We start from the raw sequence: 22,481 nt of genomic DNA on the forward strand, positions 1-22,481 counted from the left end.
TGTTCAAAAATGTCAAAGAAAAGTCATAGTATAGTATGTGTTCAAAAATGTCCAAAAAAAGTCATGGGATATATATGTACATATATACGTATCGTATGTCCTTGAAAATATCATAAAAAGTCATAGTACAGTATGCCGACAGAAATGTCATAAAAAATTCATAGTATAGTATGTTGTCAAAAATATCCTAAAAAGTTATAGTATAGTATGTTGTCAAAAATGTCATAAAAAAGTCATAGTATAGTATGTTGTCAAAAATGTCAAAAAAAAGTCATAGTATAGTATGTCGTCAGAAATGTCAGAAAAAAGTCATAGTAGCATATTGTTGAAAATATCATAACAAAGTCATGGTATAGTATGTCGTCAAAAATATCATCAAAAATGTCATGGAACAGTATGTCGTCAAAAATGCCATAAAAAAGTCATAGTACAGTATGTCGTCAAAAATGTCATAAAAAAAAGTCAAAGTACAGTATGTCATCAAAAATGTTATTAAAAATGTCATAGTATAGTATGTCGTCAAAAATGCCATAAAAAAGTCATAGTATAGTATGTCGTCAAAAATGTCATAAAAAAAAAGTCAAAGTACAGTATGTCATCAAAAATGTTATTAAAAATGTCATAGTATAGTATAGTATGTCATCAAAAATGCCATAAAAAAGTCATACTATAGTATGTTGTCAAAAATATCATAAAAAAAGTCATGGTACAGTATGTCGTCAAAAACATCAAAGAAAATTATAGTATAGTATGTCATCAAAAATGTCACAGAAATGCATATATGTCTGTCATCAAAAATGTCATAAAAAGTCATAGTACAGTATGTCGTCAAAAATGTCATAAAAAAGTCATAGTACAGTATGTCGTCAAAAACATCAAAGAAAAGTCATAGTTTAGTATGTCGTCAAAAACGTCATAAAAACATAGTATATTATGTAGTCAAAAATGTCATAGAAAAAGTCATAGTATATTATGTCATCAAAAAGTCATAAAAATGCATATATGTCTGTCATCAAAAATGTCATAAAAAAGTCATAGTACAGTATGTCGTCAAAAATGCCATAAAAAAAGTCATAGTATAGTATGTCGTCAAAAATATCATAAAAAAAGTCATGGTACAGTATGTCGTCAAAAACATCAAAGAAAATTATAGTATAGTATGTCATCAAAAATGTCATAAAAAGTCATAGTACAGTATGTCGTCAAAAATAGCATAAAAAAAGTCATAGTACAGTATGTCGTCAAAAACATCAAAGAAAATTATAGTATAGTATGTTGTCAAAAATGTCATAAAAAAGTCATAGTACAGTATGTCGTCAAAAATGTCATAAAAAAAGTCAAAGTACAGTATGTCGTCAAAAATGTCATAAAAACAGTATAGTATGTAGTCAAAAATGTCATAGAAAAAGTCATAGTATATTATGTCATCAAAAATGTCAGAACAAAGTCATAGTAAAGTATGTCTTCAAAAACATCAAAGAAAAGTCATAGTTTTGTCAGTCGTCAAAAACCCCATAAAAACATCATAGTATAGTGAGTCGTCACTATATATGTCTGTCATCAAAAATGTCATAAAAATGTCATAGTACAGTATGTCGTCAAAAACGTCATAAAAACATAGCATAGTATGTCGTCAACAATGTCATAGAAAAAGTCATAGTATATTATGTCATCAAAATTGTCAGAACAAACTCATAGTAAAGTATGTCTTCAAAAACATCAAAGAAAAGTCATAGTTTTGTCAGTCGTCAAAAACCCCATAAAAACATCATAGTATAGTAAGTCGTCACTAATGTCATAAAAAAGTCACAGTATAGAATGTCGCCAAAAATGTCATTAAAAAAGTCGTAGTATAGTATGTCGTCAAAAATGTCATTAAAACTGTCACGGTATAGTATGTCGTCAAAAATGTTATTAAAAAGTCATAGTACAGTATGCCATAAATGTGAAAAAAAAGTCATCGTACTTAAAAAAAAAATCATAATAAAAGAAAAATGCCCAATCATTTTTATGAAAAAGTCATATTATAGTACATAGTCTGAAATCATTCACTCATTCACTACTGCCTACTCACTATCTGCATTGCTATAAAGATACCACTAGGGGTTAGGGTGGGAAAGTGTTTTGTTGTAATTTGGGCTAATTGATACTTTCACAATACACATATCACACTAGAGTGAGAAACCTTTATCCGTAGGTAAAAGGTGCAAACAAGGATGCACCATGACATTATCACGTTCCACAATAAGCAGCAGCAGCAGCAGCAGCAGCAGTGGGATATACTAAAGTGCTATTGTGTTCATTTTACACAGAGCTTATCGCTCTACTCACACACCACAAATTGTACATGCAAAACTGTTAGAGGGCCCTGTCGTTCTTCATAACCTTAATTAAAGTGCACTGGAATGACTGTCACGCATTGACACCAGTGGTTAGTATTCACAATAAACCAACACATCCATGCTCGGCCTTCAAATGTCATTCACTCTCAGCGTAAAACTAGCATTGTTTGTCCTTATTTTTCAGTTAAAAAACATTCAACCGTAACAATGACAAAGACCCTGCATTTTAAAGCTTTTTCGATTCTGTCTACCTATCCATTCCCTCGCTGTGTCAGCTTTCGATTTATAAGGAGCTCAGGCAGGTCTGTAAATCAAGAGTGAGCGCACAGGGACTGTTAACATGCTCAAACCCTAAATCCTGCTCACATTTCATATTTTAAGTCGTTCCTGAAATGCTGCGATGAAAATTAAACAATGCTGGGGGAGAAACATTTATTACCAACAAGTCAGAAATTGTAGGCAGGGGAAAAGAAAGGAAGGAGTAATGCTGTCACATCGCACAAATGTCAACATTTCTGTACAAAAAAGTCTGGATACAGTTCAACCTTCTGGGTGTTGTCCAGTGCATAGCACACAGTCCAAACAGGGATTTGGTCCTCGCTCAAAGGGAGAAATTTACCCAAATATTATTGGTCAAAGGAATGGCAATGGGTAACTCTCCTGCGTGCGTGTGCGTGCGTGCGTGCGTGCGTGCGTGCGGGTGTGTGTGTGTGTGTGTGTTAAATAATTAATATCTAGGTACCTGAACACCAGTCTGTCCAACATACAGTACTATGTGGTATATAACTCACTGCCAAGTGCCTGCCACGTTTATCAGAGCTGATGGCACAAACAAATCGGTAGTTTGCATTTAAAATATTGCAGAATCTGGTTAAAGAAATGCTTTGGGGTTCAGCTTATCTATAAAGTCATGAAAAAAAATCATCCATGCGTCCCTTGCAGATCATTTGTCAAGTGCTCTTTGATAATTATTTAGCATTTGCTTGCTATGTTAAAGGCTCAGTTTGCCCAAATTACAAAAATCTAGTCATGCTAGCCTTTAATCCCTCCACCTAGGAAGTCATGCATTTGGCTTAGTTTGTGTGTAGGTCTGTCAGCAGAATTGCAGAAAAACTACTAGCCTGAGCCAGGAAAGAGCGCGGCTTTCACTTCAGATATCACAAGCAAACATGGAGGTGGCTTTTGCCAAAATGGTGGCAGCTGGAAATGCCGTGCTAACAGTATTAATACGGGTTAACTCACACTCACGGGGTCAGCCTGAGTGTGAGCGTTCTGTGGAAAGGTGTTATGCTAATGGAATAACAGTGCTAAAAGCCTAACAGTAGCAACAACAGCAACAGTGCTGACAGAGCTAACAGTATGATCACGCGTATATTGCACCTTTAACATTGCGAAATATGGCATTTGGCCTTAGGGGAGGTCTATGTGTGCCCTTTTTATTTATTTATTTCAGGATTTGAGATACCAAAGAAATTGTTCCTATCACAATTGTTGAGTCTTGATTCAGCATAACCAGGACACTGTTTCTGTACAAGTTAAGTTTTAAATGTAATGCTATGTGTCCCACAAAAAGGACTCATGGATGGTTTTCACGTAGTCTTCTCTTTGTCCACATCACTTTTCAGTAACGGGCCTCACCTGGTCTCAACATGAACACACACAGAAACATAATATTAGAGTATTCTCTGAATTATTTCAAACTATTCATGTGCTTGTTAAGCCATTTAATGCTATAATGCTAAAGGGAACTCAAATTTACTTTACAGGATTCAATTCGAATTGAGAACTCACACCAGTGGTCTTTTAAGGCAAGGTCATGTGGCAGTTAGTGCAACCTCAGTGTCTTCTTTCACACGGTTTTCTCCAGACAATTTAAGAAAGAAGCCAATATTGATATATATCGCAGTTTGATTTTGCAGCTCTGTGTGTTTGTGTTTAAATCCAGTTCATGTGTCCTCAAACCTTCGGCCTGCTCGCCTCACTGTCTTTGCTGGTCTGGTCCTCTCGGTCTACCCCGTCCACCAACGCTGTATCGGGGTGCACTTCCTCTTCGTCAAGGGTCACCACCACGGGGGGCCTTCTCCTCCTTCCCCCTCCCCCTGATCCACCGCCTCCTCCTTGCTCAGTCTCCTCCTCCTCCTCGTCCTCATCTTCATCGCCGGCCTCTGTGTCCTGGCTAGCTGAGTCGGTGCAGGTGGATGAAAGGGAAGAAAGCTTGTGGCGTAGCTCGGCCTGGGTGGGAACCTGGAGACTGATATATATATATATAAATACAATATATGAGTGTGAATATGATATATTATAGTGATATATATGTTTTTTTAAAGTATATATAATATAATGTAATATAGGTACCCATATAACATACAGAGATACATGAAAATATAATGGATCCACACACAATCACTGCTAGGCCACAGTAGCGCACTAACCAAACATATAAAAATATCACTCTACACTTTGTTTGCTCCCATTTTTCATGAGCTGAACTCAAAGATCTTAAACATTTTCTATCCACACTAAAGACCATTTCCTCACAAATATTGTTCACAAATCTGTCTAAATCTGTGTTAGTGAGCACTTCTCCTTTGCCGAGATAATCCATCCCACCTCACAGGTGTGGCATATCAAGATGCTGATTAGACAGCATGAATATTGCACAGGTGTGCCTTAGGCTGGCTACAATAAAAGGCCACTCTGAAATGTGCAGTTTTATCACACTGCACAATGCCACAGATGTCGCAAGTTTTGAGGGAGCGTGCAATTGGCATGCTGATTGCAGGAATGTCCACCAGAGCTGTTGCCTGTGAATTGAATGTTCATTTCTCTACCATAAGCTGTCTCCAAAGGCGTTTCAGACAGTTTGGCAGTACATCCAACCAGCCTCACAACCACAGACCATGTGTAACCACACCAGCCCAGGACCTCCACATCTACATGTTCACCTCCAAGATCGTCTGAGACCAGCCACCCGGACAGCTGCTGCAACAATCGGTTTGCATAACCAAAGAATTTCTGCACAAACTGTCAGAAACCGTCTCAGGGAAGCTCATCTGCATGCTCGTCGTCCTCATCGGGGTCTCGACCTGACTGCAGTTCGTTGTCGTAACCAACTTGAGTGGGCAAATGCTCACATTCGATGGCGTCTGGCACGTTGGAGAGGTGTTCTCTTCATGGATGACTCCCAGTTTTCACTGTTCAGGGCAGATGGCAGACAGCATGTGAGGCGTCGTGTGGGGGGGCGGTTTGCTGATGTCAACGCTGTGGATCGAGTGGCCCATGGTGGCGGTGGGGTTATGGTATGGGCAGGCGTATGTTATGTACAACGAACACAGGTGCATTTTATTGATGGCATTTTGAATGCACAGAGATATCGTGACGAGATCCTGAGGCCCATTGTTGTGCCATTCATCCACGACCATCACCTCATGTTGCAGCATGATAATGCACGGCCCCATGTTGCAAGGATCTGTACACAATTCCTGGAAGCTGAAAACATCCCAGTTCTTGCATGGCCAGCATACTCACCGGACATGTCACCCATTGAGCATGTTTGGGATGCTCTGGATCGGCGTATACGACAGCATGTTCCAGTTCCTGCCAATATCCAGCAACTTCGCGCAGCCATTGAAGAGGAGTGGACCAACATTCCACAGGCCACAATCAACAACCTGATCAACTCTATGCGAAGGAGATGCGTTGCACTGCGTGAGGCAAATGGTGGTCACACCAGATACTGACTGGTTTTCTGACCCCCCCCCCCAATAAAGCAAAACTGCACATTTCAGAGTGACCTTTTATTGTAGCCAGCCTAAGGCACACCTGTGCAATATTCATGCTGTCTAATCAGCATCTTGATATGCCACACCTGTGAGGTGGGATGGATTATCTTGGCAAAGGAGAAGTGCTCACTAACACAGATTTAGACAGATTTGTGAACAATATTTGTGAGGAAATGGTCTTTAGTGTGGATAGAAAATGTTTAAGATCTTTGAGTTCAGCTCATGAAAAATGGGAGCAAAAACAAAAGTGGTGCGTTTATATTTTTGTTCAGTGTAGTTGTTGGAATTACTTAATAGGATTTGTTTAAACTTGAAAGGATTTGGCCAGGCTCTGTCGCCTGAAGACATAAACTGTAGCAGAGATATTCTTGGATCAAATTATTTTTAGATGAAGACTGAGCTGTCAGTAAGATGCTGTAGGATGTTCACTGCGACCGGAATTTTCCCAAGCAGATGTGGACAGATGGTGTTGGTGCATCGTGCCTAAACATTGCTCCTGTCAATCTTCCAAGTCTCATATTTTTGCTTCAGCAAATTCTTTGAGATGGATTATCTACAGAAAGTTATTTCCCCTCAGTTAGTAAGTGCTGTATGACTTATTATAGTTTAAATGAATGGTGGGGAGGGTGGCACGGTGGTGTGGTGGTTAGCACTCTCGCCTCACAGTAAGAGGGTTGCCGATCCCGGGCGTGGGAGCCCTTCTGTGCGGAGTTTGCATGTTCTCCCCGTGTCAGCGTGGGTTCTCTCCAGGCACTCCGGCTTCCTCCCACAGTCCAGAGACATGCAGATTGGGGACTAGGTTAATTGGTGACTCTAAATTGTCCATAGGTGTGAATGTGAGCGTGAATGGTTGTCTGTCTCTATGTGTCAGCCCTGTGATAGTCTGGCGACCTGTCCAGGGTGTACCCTGCCTCTCGCCCGATGTCAGCTGGGATAGGCTCCAGCCCCCCCGCGACCCTCAAGAGGATGAAGCAGTTAGAAGACGAATGAATGAATGAATGGTGGGGCACCTACCTGTGACAGGTGAGGCGGCACTGTTGTCCTCTCCCCCAGAGTGCAGAAACACATCCAGAGCTTCGTGGTCAGACATGTCCATCAGATCCATCTGCTCCAGCATGTCAACGTTCACCTCCATGGACGACATGCTTCCTATTGGCTCTGGACACGACACAGGACAGTAAAGATATTAAACCTCACACAACATTGAAGAGGGCAGCAGCAAGGGGCTGAGTCCAGGAAGACAAGCACTTTCAGTTTATTTGTCTCAAAATTTGCCAAGCAGAAGCAAATGGGCACATTCAAGCTGGATGGCATTTGAAATGGGTAAGCTTGTGTACATAAAGCATTTTGTTTAACCTTATGATGCAAAGCATTAACACAAGTAATGGATTGCCAGGTGTCACTGCATTTGGAAAGCTGTATATGAGGCGACAGGCAATACCTACAATTTCATTCAAGGGTTGGTTCAAATTGGTTGACCTTAAAGCTGTGGAAGGCACTTTTATTTCAGCGTCACTGGGCAAAAATCCCGTAACTCTCAGCCTATTGTAAGTCAAGTGGACTAAGAGAAAACTAAACTTCTGCACCTCCTCTTGGGTCTATTTTCAGGCTTTAGAAGATTTAACCTGTGACTAGAGACTACAAATACAGGTGCATGTCCCTTCAGATGGTGACAGTCTGATTCCATGGTGAGCAATTATGCCAAAAAAGTTGCTACTCCAGCATTGGCAACGACTACACTGCAAGGCAACCTCAAAACAAGACGAACTCTCAAGAGGAGATTAACAATAAGCCCCAAACAATACCTGTCAATATCGACAAAATGTTTCAGAAATGAAGAGAAAATGTTGCTAATAGTTTAGCCTTCTGCTAACTGTAGCCAAAGTCTCATGACTGCAGCTAATTCAAGGTTGATGTCTGTGTATCTTGCTAGAGCCTCGAATAACAATATGTCATCTCTTACAGGTACAACCTCTAGTGAGTGACTGTAAGACTCAAACTGTGACTCAAATTTAGCCAGCATGAATCCCACTGACAGGGGTCTGATTATGAACTGCCCAGACTCCCCACCAGATCAGCAAACTTTCTGTTGCTGCAGTTACACAGGTTAGACCCAGCGCTGCTGCTGTCATCAGCCAGCTGTGACACCTGGCGCTAGGGTTTATGTTCACTGAATTCGAATTGACTGAAAGTCAGAGGCTATATGTTTTATATGAACGTGACTGAACAAACATTGAAACTGGCTAACTAGCTTGTAGCTAAATCATCAGTATACATCAACATCAGCGGAAACTCCTCTTACACCCCAGCTAATACGCTAACTACTACAGTCCTGGATTCACCACCTTGCAGGGGTAATAACCCCCCTATTCACTATCATGATGTGCTGCATGCATCACAAACAGCAAGTGCACTGTGGGGATGATAGGGGGTTGGGGGGGCAGAGATGCGAGCACAAGAGCAAGAAGGGAGATGATTGGTCGGCACAAAGCACTGAGGAAGACGCCATTGGCTACCGTACCTCAAGGAAATGAGGAGAGCAGAAGAGGGTGGCACAGAGAGGGAGAGCAGAAGAAAGAGACACATCTTAGAGGAACAAGGGTCTAATGCTCGCTAATAACTTCTCAGTATGCAGCCTCTTCTCATGTGCATTTCTACATCTCGCCTGTCAGCTATGCAATTACCACCACATAACAGCTATTCAGTCTCACAAAACATAGTATGCAGGATGTTGATTCAGTTCTCAAATAGAGCTGTCTTTCCAGCATATGAATAAAAATCAACAAAACTGCACACACACACACACACACACACACACACACACACACACACTATGAGGGGTCAAACGTATCAGGGAACACACACACACTGCATTCACTGCGTACTTGATACGTGTAAATTGCATGTGCAACCATCGCCGTGTACTTGCTTCGCGTGCAATGTGCGTGCAATGCCTGCACACGCCTAGACGTGTGGTTATTAGATGTGCGTGCGTAGACACGTCATGTAATCACAGGGGTCAAAAGTGTCAGCTGTTGAAGCAACAGCGCGTCGTGTTATGGACGTGTGACATGTAGCATCGCTATGCTAACTCTGCTAATCAGACATGCGTGCGTAGACACGTCATGTATCACAGGGGTCAAAAGTGTCAACTCTTGAAGCAACAACGCGTCGTGTTACGGACGTGCGACACGTAGCATCGCTATGCTAACTCTGCTAATCGGACGTGCGTGCGTAGACACGCAGGTGTAGTGTATGTGTAGCGTTTGTAATGCGCTGTGCACACGTACTAATAAGACGTGTGAGCGCGTCGTGTGAGTGGAGTGCACAACGCGCTCACACGTCTTATCTGTCTTGTCCTATCTTGTCTAGGCGTGTGCTCACGCGGTTTGATTAGATCTGATGTGTGCTAAGTAGGCGCAAGTGATGCGTTGTAGTGTGGTTGGGTGAAATGTTTGACCCCTCATACACACACACACACACACACACACACACTTGAACCAACACTATGTTGTGAAAGTCTTGGTCCAGAGAGCACTGTGTTGAGAACATCATTTCCATGTGACTGCCTCAAACATGTTCTTCTTTTAGCCCTACTGTGACCTTGCCTAAAAGGATCTCCTGCTGGGAAGGGCTGTTTTTGCTTGCAGTGAGACTGCAGAGAGTATATATATATATATTTGTGTGTGTGTGAGTGTGTATAAAACCCTTGAGACTGGCTTTTGATGGCTCAGTGGCTTGACATCCACAGCTCTTATTCTCTTTTTCTTGACTTTCTCCTTTCAGTTTGTTCTCTGTATCTCTCCTGTCTTGTCTCCAGTTATGTCTTTTGCTCCTCACTAGCGCCGCCCTGCTGCAGGGATTTGTAGCTGCATGAAGGATGACAGTGTGCTGAGTGTCATTCAGCTCTTACACCACAACCTTATTTTCAGATGTATTTCACCAGAATTATGATGTGATCCTCGTCTGTAACTAATTACAAATATTCTTAAAGCAATTATGACTGGTTGATTCGAATTGGTCTGCTGTGGATTTTTGTTGAGCAGCCCACATACTAGCCTTTGTACTGTGAATTAAACATCTCCTCTGTCTTTTTACCATGAATGAAATGTAGGCGACACGAGATTCTGACTATGAGCTAATGAGCTGTGAATATTTCATACATTGTACCTCAAACCTGGCTTTGGTGATTGTTTTTGTCATGGAGATTATGAAAAACACTGCACTTAAAAAAATAAAATAAATAAAGCTGTATTGAGTGACAGTGAAGATATAAGTCTGCCCCTCTCCTCTTCTTAAGTCTCTTTCCATTCGCTCCATCTCCCCTCCTTCCTTACTGCTCCACAATCCTCTCTAATAAGCCATTTCCAGAGGATTAAGGGAGCAGGATAGATGAGTAAAAGAAGAAGAAAAATCACATTACAAACTCTGGGCCAGCGGAGTCCAATACATCTTTCAGTGTGGGGTGCATATCTCATGCAGCCCCTCATTTCAGCACATCCTTTGGGTATTTTAGCACAGGCGTTTGGCAGTAATACATGGGGTAAACTGCAGCAGGATTCTATTACAATCCCAGCGGAAGACTACATTTATATGGCGCGATGGCATTTTTCAAAGTAATGGCTCTACTTGTGTGTTTAGCGGCAGGCACTCAGTGTGTGGAGCCTCGCTGCAGAAAAGCTATTATGGCTCAATCTTGTGATATGCAGCTGAAGTGTGAAGGTTTCAGCTGATGGTATCAGGACTGTGGAATTAATTCATTTGAATGCTGGATGGCTTTGCATTCACCCCTGAATAAGTAACAGACACCACAACCTAAACCTTAACATTTTCCTTTCTCTCTTTGCAGGCCAAAAGATGTGCTAAATTTCAAGCTGTTAAAATATAATCAGAGAGCATGACTGTAGTATCTGGTGAACTTCTGACCTCACCTCTCCTCTCAGCAATCTGCAGGTAGCCAGTGGACAGGTACTGCTCCATGTCTTGCTGGAAGGCCTCCTCAAAGAACTTCTGCCTTTCTTTCAGCTTGACCTGCGGGGCCGGGGCCCCTCCCTGTTCTGCCCCAGGGACCCTCTGTGCATGCTCCGTGTCTAGCTCCACTACAAAAAAGAGAGAAGAAAGTTTGCGGATAGGGTTAGATGCTGGACATGAGACAAAACCATGGAAAACTAAGAGGCACCTGAAAAGCACAAACCTCTACCAAAAATGAGCAGTTCTTAGTAACATGTTCTTAAGATTAATAGTCATTTTAAGCATTAAAAAAGGTCTAATGCAGGGTATCTCAAACCCGAGTGACCAAAAAACCTTGCTTGGCTCTATAGGTCTAGCTTCTGTCTACTGAATTTAATTTCCATTGGCTCCTTTTTTAAATACAGTCAAATGTAACTATCTTACAAAACTTTTCTGACAAATTTCTCTGACCCAAATACTTTCATTTGAAATGAATAAGTGCTATGGCAGACAGAAAGTGGCCAAACTCAACCTTTACTGAGGCAGAATGATGTAGAGCTTTAGTGCTCCAAAGCATTCACATATTCTGCGATTCAGCCGACCCCTCAGTGACTCAGTACTCTGCCTCCTGTGGGTTGCACGAGAGGGACCACACTCACTGAAGTCTCATGCATGCAACCCCCTCTGTTGCACGCACTTCAATAAAGCCAGACTCATCTCCTGCTGTCTGTACCCACAGTCATGCTGTGGACTCAAGGGGGAACTACGCACATCTTAAAAAGTCATACATGTTACTCTTGTAGTCGAAGGCAGTCTAAAAAGATTAGTAAACATGAACCATTCTCTCCCAAATCCAAAAACCACAGTGCTAAAACTATAATTTGTGATGTCAAGTCTGTACTGCTCCACTGACAATTAATTGGGAAAGATGTTATAGATGATGCACCCAGGGGAATGCTCTGAGTATATCAGTACAGTTTCTGTTTCAGAGCTGAGAACACTATACTAGAATGAAGCTCATTTGGGCATATTGTGTGGGCCAGTGAAATCAGGCTACTGCTCATTGTCTCTGAAGCAGCTCCAGACTTTACACTTGATGACATCACAAGGTTGAGATTTAGTTCTCTGGTTTCTTCTCAGGAGATAGAGTGGCTCATGTTCACAAATGCTGACTGAACTTTCTTTGGCCCTGAAAATAATATACTGGATTATTAATTTAGGTGGTGTTTCCCTTTAAAAGGGAGATTCGAGACAAAAAGGTTACAAGGTCACTACTTAGTCACTGAGCTTGACATACAGTACATTAAGAGTTTGGCTAAAAGATTCTGTTAGATATTGAATGTTTGGCTTTGACAGCATATAAAAATTAGGAGATGATTTAACATGCTATCCCTGGCCTTGACAAAACATTTACTTGATTTTGATTGGTCCACGCAAAACTGTGGGGCAGACTGTGATTGGCCCTGACCTGGCTCAAGAGATGGGATGATAGAAATCATGACCCTGCAGATAGAGAAACATCCTGTGTGCACGCATGTGTGTGTGTTTGGGCATGGCCGCAGCCTGGAGTCTCAGACAGGCTGTCTCTTTAGTTCACTTGTCTCCCTCTGATAGATGGCAGCATTATATAAGACCACGCTGACGCTAACAACTGTGGCAAGAGCCAGGCCAGTGCATATGAAATGTCTGATGTGTCTGATGTCCAGAGACGTGTACAGGTACTTTCTGAAGTTACCTAAGAGACGGCCCATTTACCCTCTTTGGTAGTGCTGCCCCTCTGGAGGAAAAAAACATTTTATTTTTTGCTGTTGTAAAAGAGAAACACGAGTAGCTCATGAATATTTGTGTTGACAGTGTTGACAAAGCGATGTGCTATGACCCCTGTCCTGTGGCACTGATGGAACCCTCAATGATTGCTGACCATTGAGGGTTCCAGTGTTTCTGAGTTGTGGAAATGATTAACGAGAAAAGATATAACCAATGGGATGCCCTGTGATTAATCTCCACTTTCTTCCGAACAATGTGCTGCTTGTCACATTCGTATCACATTGTACAATATTGCCTTATACTATCACATGAACCAATCCTAGCTAGCTAGCTAGATGGCTAATACACAGGCAGCAGGCTAGAGTACATGTAAGAGAGAGACCACAGAGAGAGAAAGAGCCAGAAAGTTTGAGCGGAGAGAGTGATAGCCCCTCAAAATGTCTGTGCACACCCCTGACAATATCTTTGACGCTGAGGTCAATATAGATCCTGGGTTAATTTAGTGAATGATTGGTTAAATAAAAAAAGGAGCCAACTTGAAATTGACCTCTGTTCATTTTCTTTATTAGACATCAACTGTCCTCAACAGATTAAATCAAGCATGTTGCCTTTTTTAACTTCCCTTTAAAGGAAAACCTCATCCACATTTTATGTGACCTTGAATTTGGGAAGAAAACTTTTTTTTTTTTTTTTGCATGCCTCCACAGAAAATGGCATCATAATTAGTGCTTCTCAAAGTCAAGCGTGCTGTCTTACATTCTGCACATCAGGTCCAACAAAAGCTAGGCAAGACTCCTTCCTGGCATTCGGTGAACACACAATGTAACAGGCTGTTGAGTGCCCAGGTGTGCGTCACTGAAGAGGCCCTGCCTTCAATTCCAGCAAATAGCGCACAAAGAATTGTGGGTACTTCACGCCCACTTAAGATACACACGTGCACCCTTGAAAAATCTCTGTAAAATTGTCTGAAGAATGGACACAGAACTTGGTAGAACTGGAATGATACCTGACATTGGAATAGTCCTTTGGAAGGATTTGATGACGCAGTCTCCTCGAAATTCAGTGGTTAAAGGCCTCGTCCTTGTCTTTGAGAAGCACCAGTTGATTTATGGTTTGATTGGGGACCAAGTTTAGCAACAGCAAAACTATATGAACACATCTGTTTCACACAGCTCCAGTCGTATGCTCAGTGCTTCAGTACATTTGCACTAAAAAAAACCTTAATATTGGAGTCTGGCTTTAAAGAAAGTGCAGTCAGGTTTCACTTTCAATTCCATTTGAATTAGTCAAGTTTAACATCTCTATGATTGTATCCTCCACTGGCAAGACTTTAGTCATTATAGTTGAAATATATGTACAAACTTAATCTTGCCTGTGTATTGCATGTTCTTATTTGTTTCTTATTTGTTGACAGCATGCAGTAAGCAACCCACAGTACAACAACAACCAGTGGCATCACAACTAGCAATGGTACACTGTGTTCACACAATATCAGAACAGAGAAGAGCCACACACACACACACACACACACACACACACACACACACACACACACACACACACACACACACACACACAGAGGTCAGTTGACTGGTGCAATTTGAACATTACCTTGTTATGACTATTTGCATAGGTCATATTGATCTGTCTATGTTGCACAGCTCTCCACCAGCCTCTGTGTCGTAAACCAGCCCCCCCAAATCAATACACTGCTTCAGGAGTGTTAACTGTACTGCAGGATCAGAGTGGGCACCCTCACACAGGCATGATAAAACAGGCTGGGCCCAACAGGGGCTAACAGCAGATGGACACACACACAAACACACACAAAGGAGAGAACAATGAGGTCCCACCAGAGCCCCTTCACGATGAACACCACACCACACAGCCCTGGGAGACTGGGAAAATAAAAGCTCTCTCTCTGTGTCATTCCTCACTCAGTGTCCAATTTATCTCCTCTATCTGACTACACGTCCTTTTTTTCCATCGCTTCCTCATCGTTCCCTCCTGACTCTGTCCCACCATCTCTGTTGGCTGGTGTGTGTTTGTGTACGTGTGTGTGGATGTCTTGCAGAGACTGCTCTATTAGATTAGGGGCCTCAGGGAAGCTTTGTTCAGATTGTCGAGCATTGTGTGGGGTTAGTAACAGAGGCTAGAGACGGAGCGAGGGAGAGAGAGGGCAGTGCGTTTACTTATAATTAGTGTTTGCGGACAGACGGCATTAATGATGGAGCTGGATCCTGTCTTTTTATCTCTCTGACTATCTAATCAAATTCTCAATCCATTATTAGTCTGTGCTGTCTATTTATTTAGACCGTGTACCTACTGTCTGCCAGTCTTCATGTCTAAACCTGTCCTTCCTTTGTCCATCAAATCTACATATAATCAGTTCTGAGAGCTGCAGAGAAAGTCACGTGCTTCCAAAATTACACCTCAACAAAAACAACAAATTTATCCCTATTGCCACCGTATTATAAAATCAAAAAGCTTCTTAACCTAAGCAAGACGTTACGCATGGATAGAGATGGTTTATGTCAGTATTCCTGTCAAACACTCAGATGAATGTCACATTTTACCTTTAATGATGAGCTTTTTTTTATTATTATCTGTCCAGGTTTCTTTCGAGCATAAAACCACCTGTCATACAAATGTCTCTTCTTACTCTGTCTTTTCTTCCCAGTCTCTCCTTCCTCCCCCTCCCTTCTCGAGGTCTTTTCTTCATCATCATCTACCAGACAACCATATCCTGCTATGCATGTTACTGTAGCTACAGGGACTATTTTTAGCCCTCGCTCATATTTAGCCCTCAGGATTAAGTTTGCGCTGATGACTTTAGTGTAGGAGCACAAGTCATTAAGTCAGACTAATTCCAGTCTTACGGGATGTGTTGCACGTAACAGTTACACAGACATACCTCCAGATTCATGTGATGGTGCAGTACACCAACACAAATGTTCACACAGTCTTACAAAACAATGTGTTACACCCTCATGGGACAGTAGGGCTGTGTATTGGCAAGAATTTGGTGATATGATATGATTTTTTAAAACCAAATTTTAGGAAAACTGTCATAAAGGATTTTTTTTTTTTTTTACAATTACATAAGCGGGATCTGTATTTGTAGTTATCACAGTCCCTGTAATACCCAATCTGTTTGTGCAATCTGTGCCAGGGAATTAACATGTGCCTACATCGGTCAAAAAAAATGCTTGTAGGACACTTTCAGTGTACAAATTAAGCAAATAAATAATGTAAAAAAACATACTTGATAGTGTTTGAGAATCAGTACTGTAGAATAAAACATAACATTGCCATACTCAGGTGTAGCGTTATTTTCTTACACCCCTGTGGAACATTATAAATATCCTTTATTTAAAGCTACTCTTACCTTTCTTGCATTTCACACAGCGCTTAGAAAAAATCTGAATATCCACAACTCCCGCCTCCCTCCAAAGTCCCATCCCCATCTTCCTGCAACTCCACCTCCCTCCAAAGGCCTACTCCCCCCTCCTCCATTACGTCCTATGATAGATGTAGGCATTGGCAAGGTAACGTTAGATACACGGAAGAGGAGAGCGAGTGTAACGTTACAACCAAGACAGTCAAACGCAACCCCAGAGTTTTAAAACTCAACCAGAGTCAGTGATGACTGATGAGTTTTAGAATAAGGTTACAGTGCTAACGTTAGATAGTAGCATCCCTGTTGGAGCGGCTGGAGGTGTTGTTACGCAAGCGGTTACGTCAGTCGGAGGCCTCCACGTGGGGAAGACAGACAGGACACTCGGCCAATCATTGATTGACTGGTCGGAGTTTTCTTAGAGCCATATGAGAATGGCATAATTATGAGTTTTTATCTCTGGTGGAATTCACTTACATTTTAGTGTGCCATCAGCTTATTAATAGCAATTTTTCCTAAACAAAGAAAAGTGTAAAATTTCCAGAAAGGTAAGTGTCGCTTTAACTAGCTGAAGTCTATTTGAAATTATAATCTTTTCTAAGAGCGACCCAGCAAAGATGGCAGCATAAACACTGTTACAATAATAAACACAAACAATACAAAAAACCAAATACAATTGTCACACATATTAAGATGTACAAACAGGCTGGCCTGCAATTTTCTAAAATGATTTCAGAAAAAAAAGAGCAATCACACCGACCAAAAGTACTATTAACTCCTCCTTAGTAATCACAGTACAGTGTACAGTATTCCAGGAAAAAGGGGCAGCATATTTAAAAGCTCAGGGGATCTACACGTGTAGAATATTATAAGAGCGCAAGTCACACTGATTTTTGCACATGTATGTACACAGATAAGAAGAAACCAGCCCACACAGAGATTTATGTATAAAAAAACAACCAATGCAAAAGTCTGCAGACACACAGAGGATGGCCATTTAGCAGTAACATACAGTGTACAGTGGTATACGCAATTTCCACAACAATTCATACGTGCAGTGGTGAATAAGCTTTCACACAGATGCACACATCTGGTAATTATTCACAGGAGCTAAGGCAATTACATTCTGTTAGTCACAGGAGATGATGTCAAATCAAATGACATCATTTCATTCAGTAACAAAGCCAAATGTTTTGGCACTTATTTTAATAGCTGCTCCAATCCACCTCTACAGAAATTAACACAAAGAGGAATTTCCATCACGAGAAAAAGACAAAGTCAACGGGTCAACGTGGGTCACAAAGTCTCTAGCAGTGAATTTCCTGTCATAGTTCTGCTTTCAAAATGAAAACAAAATAATTTCATTTACAAGAAACACATTAGCTTAAGATTCTGGTGTACTACCTGAGCTTGTACTCGCTGTGTTACTCGGTGCGCCTGTTCCCGCAATCATCATGCAGGACAAAGAAAGAAAAAAAAAACGATACTGTCCCCTCACCGGTTGTTTCTTTTGCTCAGGAGCTCAGCAAGCACCAGCACACACCATGTACTCACAAAGTGCTGTCTGTTCTCCTTCTCACCTCTCCACTGCGTGACCGGAAACCCAGGGGAAATAAGAAAATAAATAACATTAAATAATCTCGTTCTGCTTGTTCAGGTGGCTATTTGCGCAGATGGATCGATATGAAATGAGACTTTTAATGTACTTTCACTCATGTCTCTTTGCAGCGGCAGACAAACGTCTGGTATGCGCTCTACAAATGCAGGAAGCAGAAGCCACAGGAAAAAGGCTGGTAAGTCAGGGTGTGTGTGTGTGTGTGTGTGTCATTGTGCATGTGTGTGTTGGCTCGCTTACATGAATGCGTGGGTGATCCTGCACCTGTGTGAGCTTTTTTTTTTTTTTTTTATAGAAGCAGTTTATATACAGACATAATGAACGAGCAGAGATGCCGAACAGCTTCATCATTTACTCAGTCTGTATTTTACTTGTGTTGTGTTTAGATGTGTGTTTATGACCAAAGAAGAACTGTATTGATGATGTAAACATGTATTTCTGTACAGAAGTGCAGCACTTCCTTTGCCCTTTATTTGCAGCTATTGTTTCACGAGAAGTTTCTAAGAACCACAGCTGAAAAGTAGAGACGAAACACACCATTAAGGGCAATTCAAAGCTTTAGGATTCGACTCAAGCTTAAGATTTGCCTAAATGGAGTCATTTTCTCACAGCTCTGCTCACAGAGCAAAAAATGCAAATCTTACATTAAAGTGTTTTTCATATGAGCTTGGTCACCACATCTCTTTTATACAGGAAATGCTAATTTGGGCTCACTTGCAACAGGAACTAATTTTATTTCATCGAGGACATTCGACTCTTTTTCAACAGCGTTTGAAGCACTAATCTTAATTAGAGCTCTTTCAGAATTCTGTTTAGTAAGATTTCTTAGGTATAAAGAACACTGAGTTAGAGCACCCACAGACTCCGTTTAAATGACCGTAAATAACAAGTAGCACTAACAGCCCCGCTTTTGAAATGGAAATATATCTCTTTAGGAGTCATCAACAGCCAATTCAAGTCACCGCTGAGCCGGTCCACAGTCATTTACACTTTGTAGTGTGCTTCACATATCAGGTGCTGCTGGGGGCTGTGCCAATGGAGAGAAGGTTGTGTTTGAAGCCTTGGTGGACAAACGGATGGACGGATGGATGAAAGTGTCAGTGGCCAGTTTGCCTTTAATGCCTGCCACAGGCCCAGGACTAGAGCCAGCTTTTGTGTGCCTGTGTGCAGACAGTATTAGACATGTAATGGTCCTCTGAGGCTGTTTGTGTGTGTGTGTGTGTGTGTGTGTGTGGGGTGGGGGGGGGGGGGGCTACAAAGACAGAGAGATACACAGAGAGACAGAATGAGGGATGGAGGGTGAGGTGCAAGATGTGTAGGGGGTAATATTTTCATCCATGTGTCATTCTTAGAGAAAGAGATGACAAGAGGAAAGGGGACGAGGCCACAGGGCGTGACCTTGAAGTCAAAGCTGAAGAGGTCACAAAATTTTTTAACACTTTTACGTGGTGTCAAGGGCTGTGTCGCCTTTAATCCTCTCGCCACATTTAGTTTAAAAACTGTGGCATTTTTCAAGCTTTGATGAAACTCTCATATTCTTCATGAACTCCAATTATCTTTTTTTTTCTCCCCCTATTTTGATTAACACTCAAACAATCCATCCGCGATCTCATTATAGCTGTTTCATACACTTTACATCACACTGACTTACCAAACAGATCAAACGTTCAATATCTGATATAAACCCCCCTTGTTCTACCCATCACTTTAAATTAGCTGTCTGCTCTCAGATGGATTTGTTTCCGTTTGCTTATAAAAGGCCTAATATTTCATTCTGAGACAGCAGCGCGCAGTCTGAAGACCAAGAGGCAGGCCTGACAGTGGAGACAGCCACTGCTTCTTCTTCTTAAGCCCTGCTCACTCAGCCGTGGTATTTTTAGATTCTGTCCGCCTCGCTATATCTCTCAAGTGCTCAGGTTTCCGCCAAAGGCAGCCCCCATGCTGTAAATAACACACACACAATGACTTCTTTCTCTGTCGCACACACACACACACCCATCAGAATTACTTGCATGTTAGGCGACAAAATGCACATGATACAGACGCTGTGTTTTCCAGAGGGACTGGATTAACTTTCTGTGAGTGCAAATGAAACATCCTTCAGCATGCACAGGTACAAGGGGACATTACACACAATAACAGAGAGGGAGTGAGTCATTATTCTGGTAAAGTGTGATTTAACAGTATATTCTCCAGAATGAACCCTCCAGGCATTTCGATGTACACATGAGCACTGACGAGTAATTACTTATATTGGCTGCAAATAGTCTGAATTAAATGTGCTACTCAAACACACACACACCCTGCTGGCCTTACAGTGCCTTCACACTCATCATCAAACAATCATCCTCACGCTCTGTGGTTTACATGCACACACACCACATACGGCACACGTTCACAGTTCAACTCCTACCATATACCAGATAGTTTCTACCTCCCTTGTTTCATGGTACGTCTCTTCTTTCCTGTCAATAACACCTCTCTGTTGTCACTCCGGCTGTTGAACTGCAGTGGCACCATCATGCAGTTTCTGTACAGTCTTTGCAAGCTGTAAAGCATCAGCTGCTGAGCTCATGGACCCACATAATCACTCACGGACGCCTGTGACGTTGAAAGAGTGTGTTTGGCCTTTTGTTTATGAAAAAACTGAGTCATCTGAATAAATATTTAGCATACGTAAGACAAAATCATTAAGTTACTGTTTATATTAGCTGCCTTGCACATCGCTAGCACATTTAAAATCTAATTTCAAGTCTCCGACAGCCTTCCAGCATTTCAGAGTTATTGTTATACTTCGTAGCGTAAGTTGGTTTTATAAAGAACTTTTGCCTCGGGGTCCAAGATTGAAGCTGTGACTACAGTAATTCCTTTCATTGTTGGATGCAGTGACATTTTCAAGAGCAAAACCTATACAGTGGCTTTCTGCAATATTGATAGAAAAAATGTTTTCATAATGGTTCACACTGGCTGCAGGCTTTGCTTTGCTCTAATTTATATGGAAACAAACCTATGTGAACTTTCTCGTAAAATTCACATTCAGACTGAAACCATGTGTGAATTTAATACGTCATTTCTGGTAACAGAGGGCGCCTAGAGACCAAGAAATGACTAAGGAATATGGCTGCCATCGTATCATCACTAAGACATACGTGGTTTGATTTAGAATTTGTCCCTTCTGTGCAGAGTTTGCATGTTCTCCCTGTGTCAGTGTGGGTTTTCTCCGGGTACTCCAGCTTCCTCCCACAGTCCAAAGACATGCAGGTTAATTGGTGACTCTAAATTGTCCGTAGGTGTGAATGTTGGTGTGAATGGTTGTCTGTCTCTATGTGTCAGCCCTGTGATAGTCTGCCGATCTGTCCAGGGTGTACCCTGCCTCTTGCCCAATGTCAGCTGGGATAGGCTCCAGCCCCCCCGCGACCCTCAAGTGTTAGGATTGCACCTGATTTTTCCTTTCCCTCTTCCCTTCCCCCCTCCTTTCTGTGTGAGTGTGAGCAGGTGAGGCAGGCTGCAGCAATCATCTCCACACCTGCAATCATTCAGCAATCTACCTGGAGTATTTGAGACTAGCTCTTCTCTGCAGTCGTCGCCAGTTCGTTGTCAACCTTTGTATGGTAAAGCTCTTGGCACCTGTCTTGCACCAGGTTTTGTGCATGTTTGTTTTTTGGCCATTTACCTCCCTCCTAACTCTGATCTCCTCGGTTTCCAGTTTGCATCTCCGGAACTTCAGCTGCTGACCTGCCTCACCTGCTGCTGTCTGTGCCCGCTGTAGTCCAGTCTCAAGCTGCATCCTCCTCAGTCTGCTCTGCTCCACTGCTTGCCCCACTCCTCTGACACCCAATCCTGGATCTCCCCCCACCCTGCCTCAGTCCAGCTCCGTCCTCTCCCCTGTTCTGGTTATCTGTGGTATCTGCCAGTGAGTACTACCTGTCCATGTGGTCCAACAGCAGTGTTGCCACCTTGAATACAGAAGACCGGGGTTCAAAATCCACTCTGGACAACTAGTATAATTCTCTTGGTGGAGCAAATAAACCCTTTTTGAACTGAGCTCTGTGGTTGTCTGCATTATTGAGTCCACCTGTTGTTCTTTAACTCAACATTAAGTGGACAAGCGGTTACGAAAATGGATGGATGGATGGATGGATGGATGGATGGATTTTAAAAGTTATACCTCCTTTCCACCAAAATAAGCACATGTATGCAGGTATTTTAAATACAGGAAAAAGTGTAAAAAATAGGTGATATAGAGGTGATGCCTCGCTGCAGTGGTCGCAAGTTCGACTCTGGCTTGCAACCCTTTGCTGCATATCGCCCCCCCCCCCCACTCTCTCTCTCTCCCCACTTCATACTCTTCCCTCTGTCCTGTCCATTAAAGGCAAAAAAGCCCCAAATAATCTTAAAAAGGGGGGGAAAAAAATAGGTGATAGACCACGTTCCCATAGCCAGTAGACAAGAGCCATGTACAGTGCTCGACAGTAGATGAGTATGGCTTTCAGTTTTATTTTTCTTTCTGCTGTGTCACGTTCAACGTCAGGGATGGGCTGGAAAACAGGTAAGTACACAGTAAAAAATAGCATGGAAGCCAGTGAAAATGTTACGGTAGTTACCTCTTTGTTTCATATGTCTTACTT

The 22,481-nt window shown here is 42.0% G+C and overlaps 1 protein-coding gene and 1 long non-coding RNA gene across 2 annotated transcripts; one reads left to right on the forward strand and one right to left on the reverse strand.

Moving 5' to 3' along the window:
- Positions 1-2,603: 2,603 nt before the first annotated feature.
- On the reverse strand, positions 2,604-17,966 carry dtnbp1b (dystrobrevin binding protein 1b). Its single transcript, XM_049603160.1, is given in 4 exon segments — positions 2,604-4,593; positions 7,081-7,282; positions 11,056-11,223; positions 17,643-17,966. Coding segments are annotated over 4 exon segments (717 nt in total). The 5' UTR covers positions 17,695-17,966; the 3' UTR covers positions 2,604-4,298.
- LOC125905261 (uncharacterized) lies at positions 17,911-21,876 on the forward strand. The gene is made up of 3 exons (XR_007451630.1): positions 17,911-18,031; positions 21,349-21,464; positions 21,560-21,876. It is a non-coding gene; the product is annotated as an uncharacterized LOC125905261 (long non-coding RNA).
- Positions 21,877-22,481: the final 605 nt, after the last annotated feature.

Source organism: Epinephelus fuscoguttatus, linkage group LG17 (assembly GCF_011397635.1).
Source record: "Epinephelus fuscoguttatus linkage group LG17, E.fuscoguttatus.final_Chr_v1".
NCBI lineage: Eukaryota > Metazoa > Chordata > Actinopteri > Perciformes > Serranidae > Epinephelus > Epinephelus fuscoguttatus.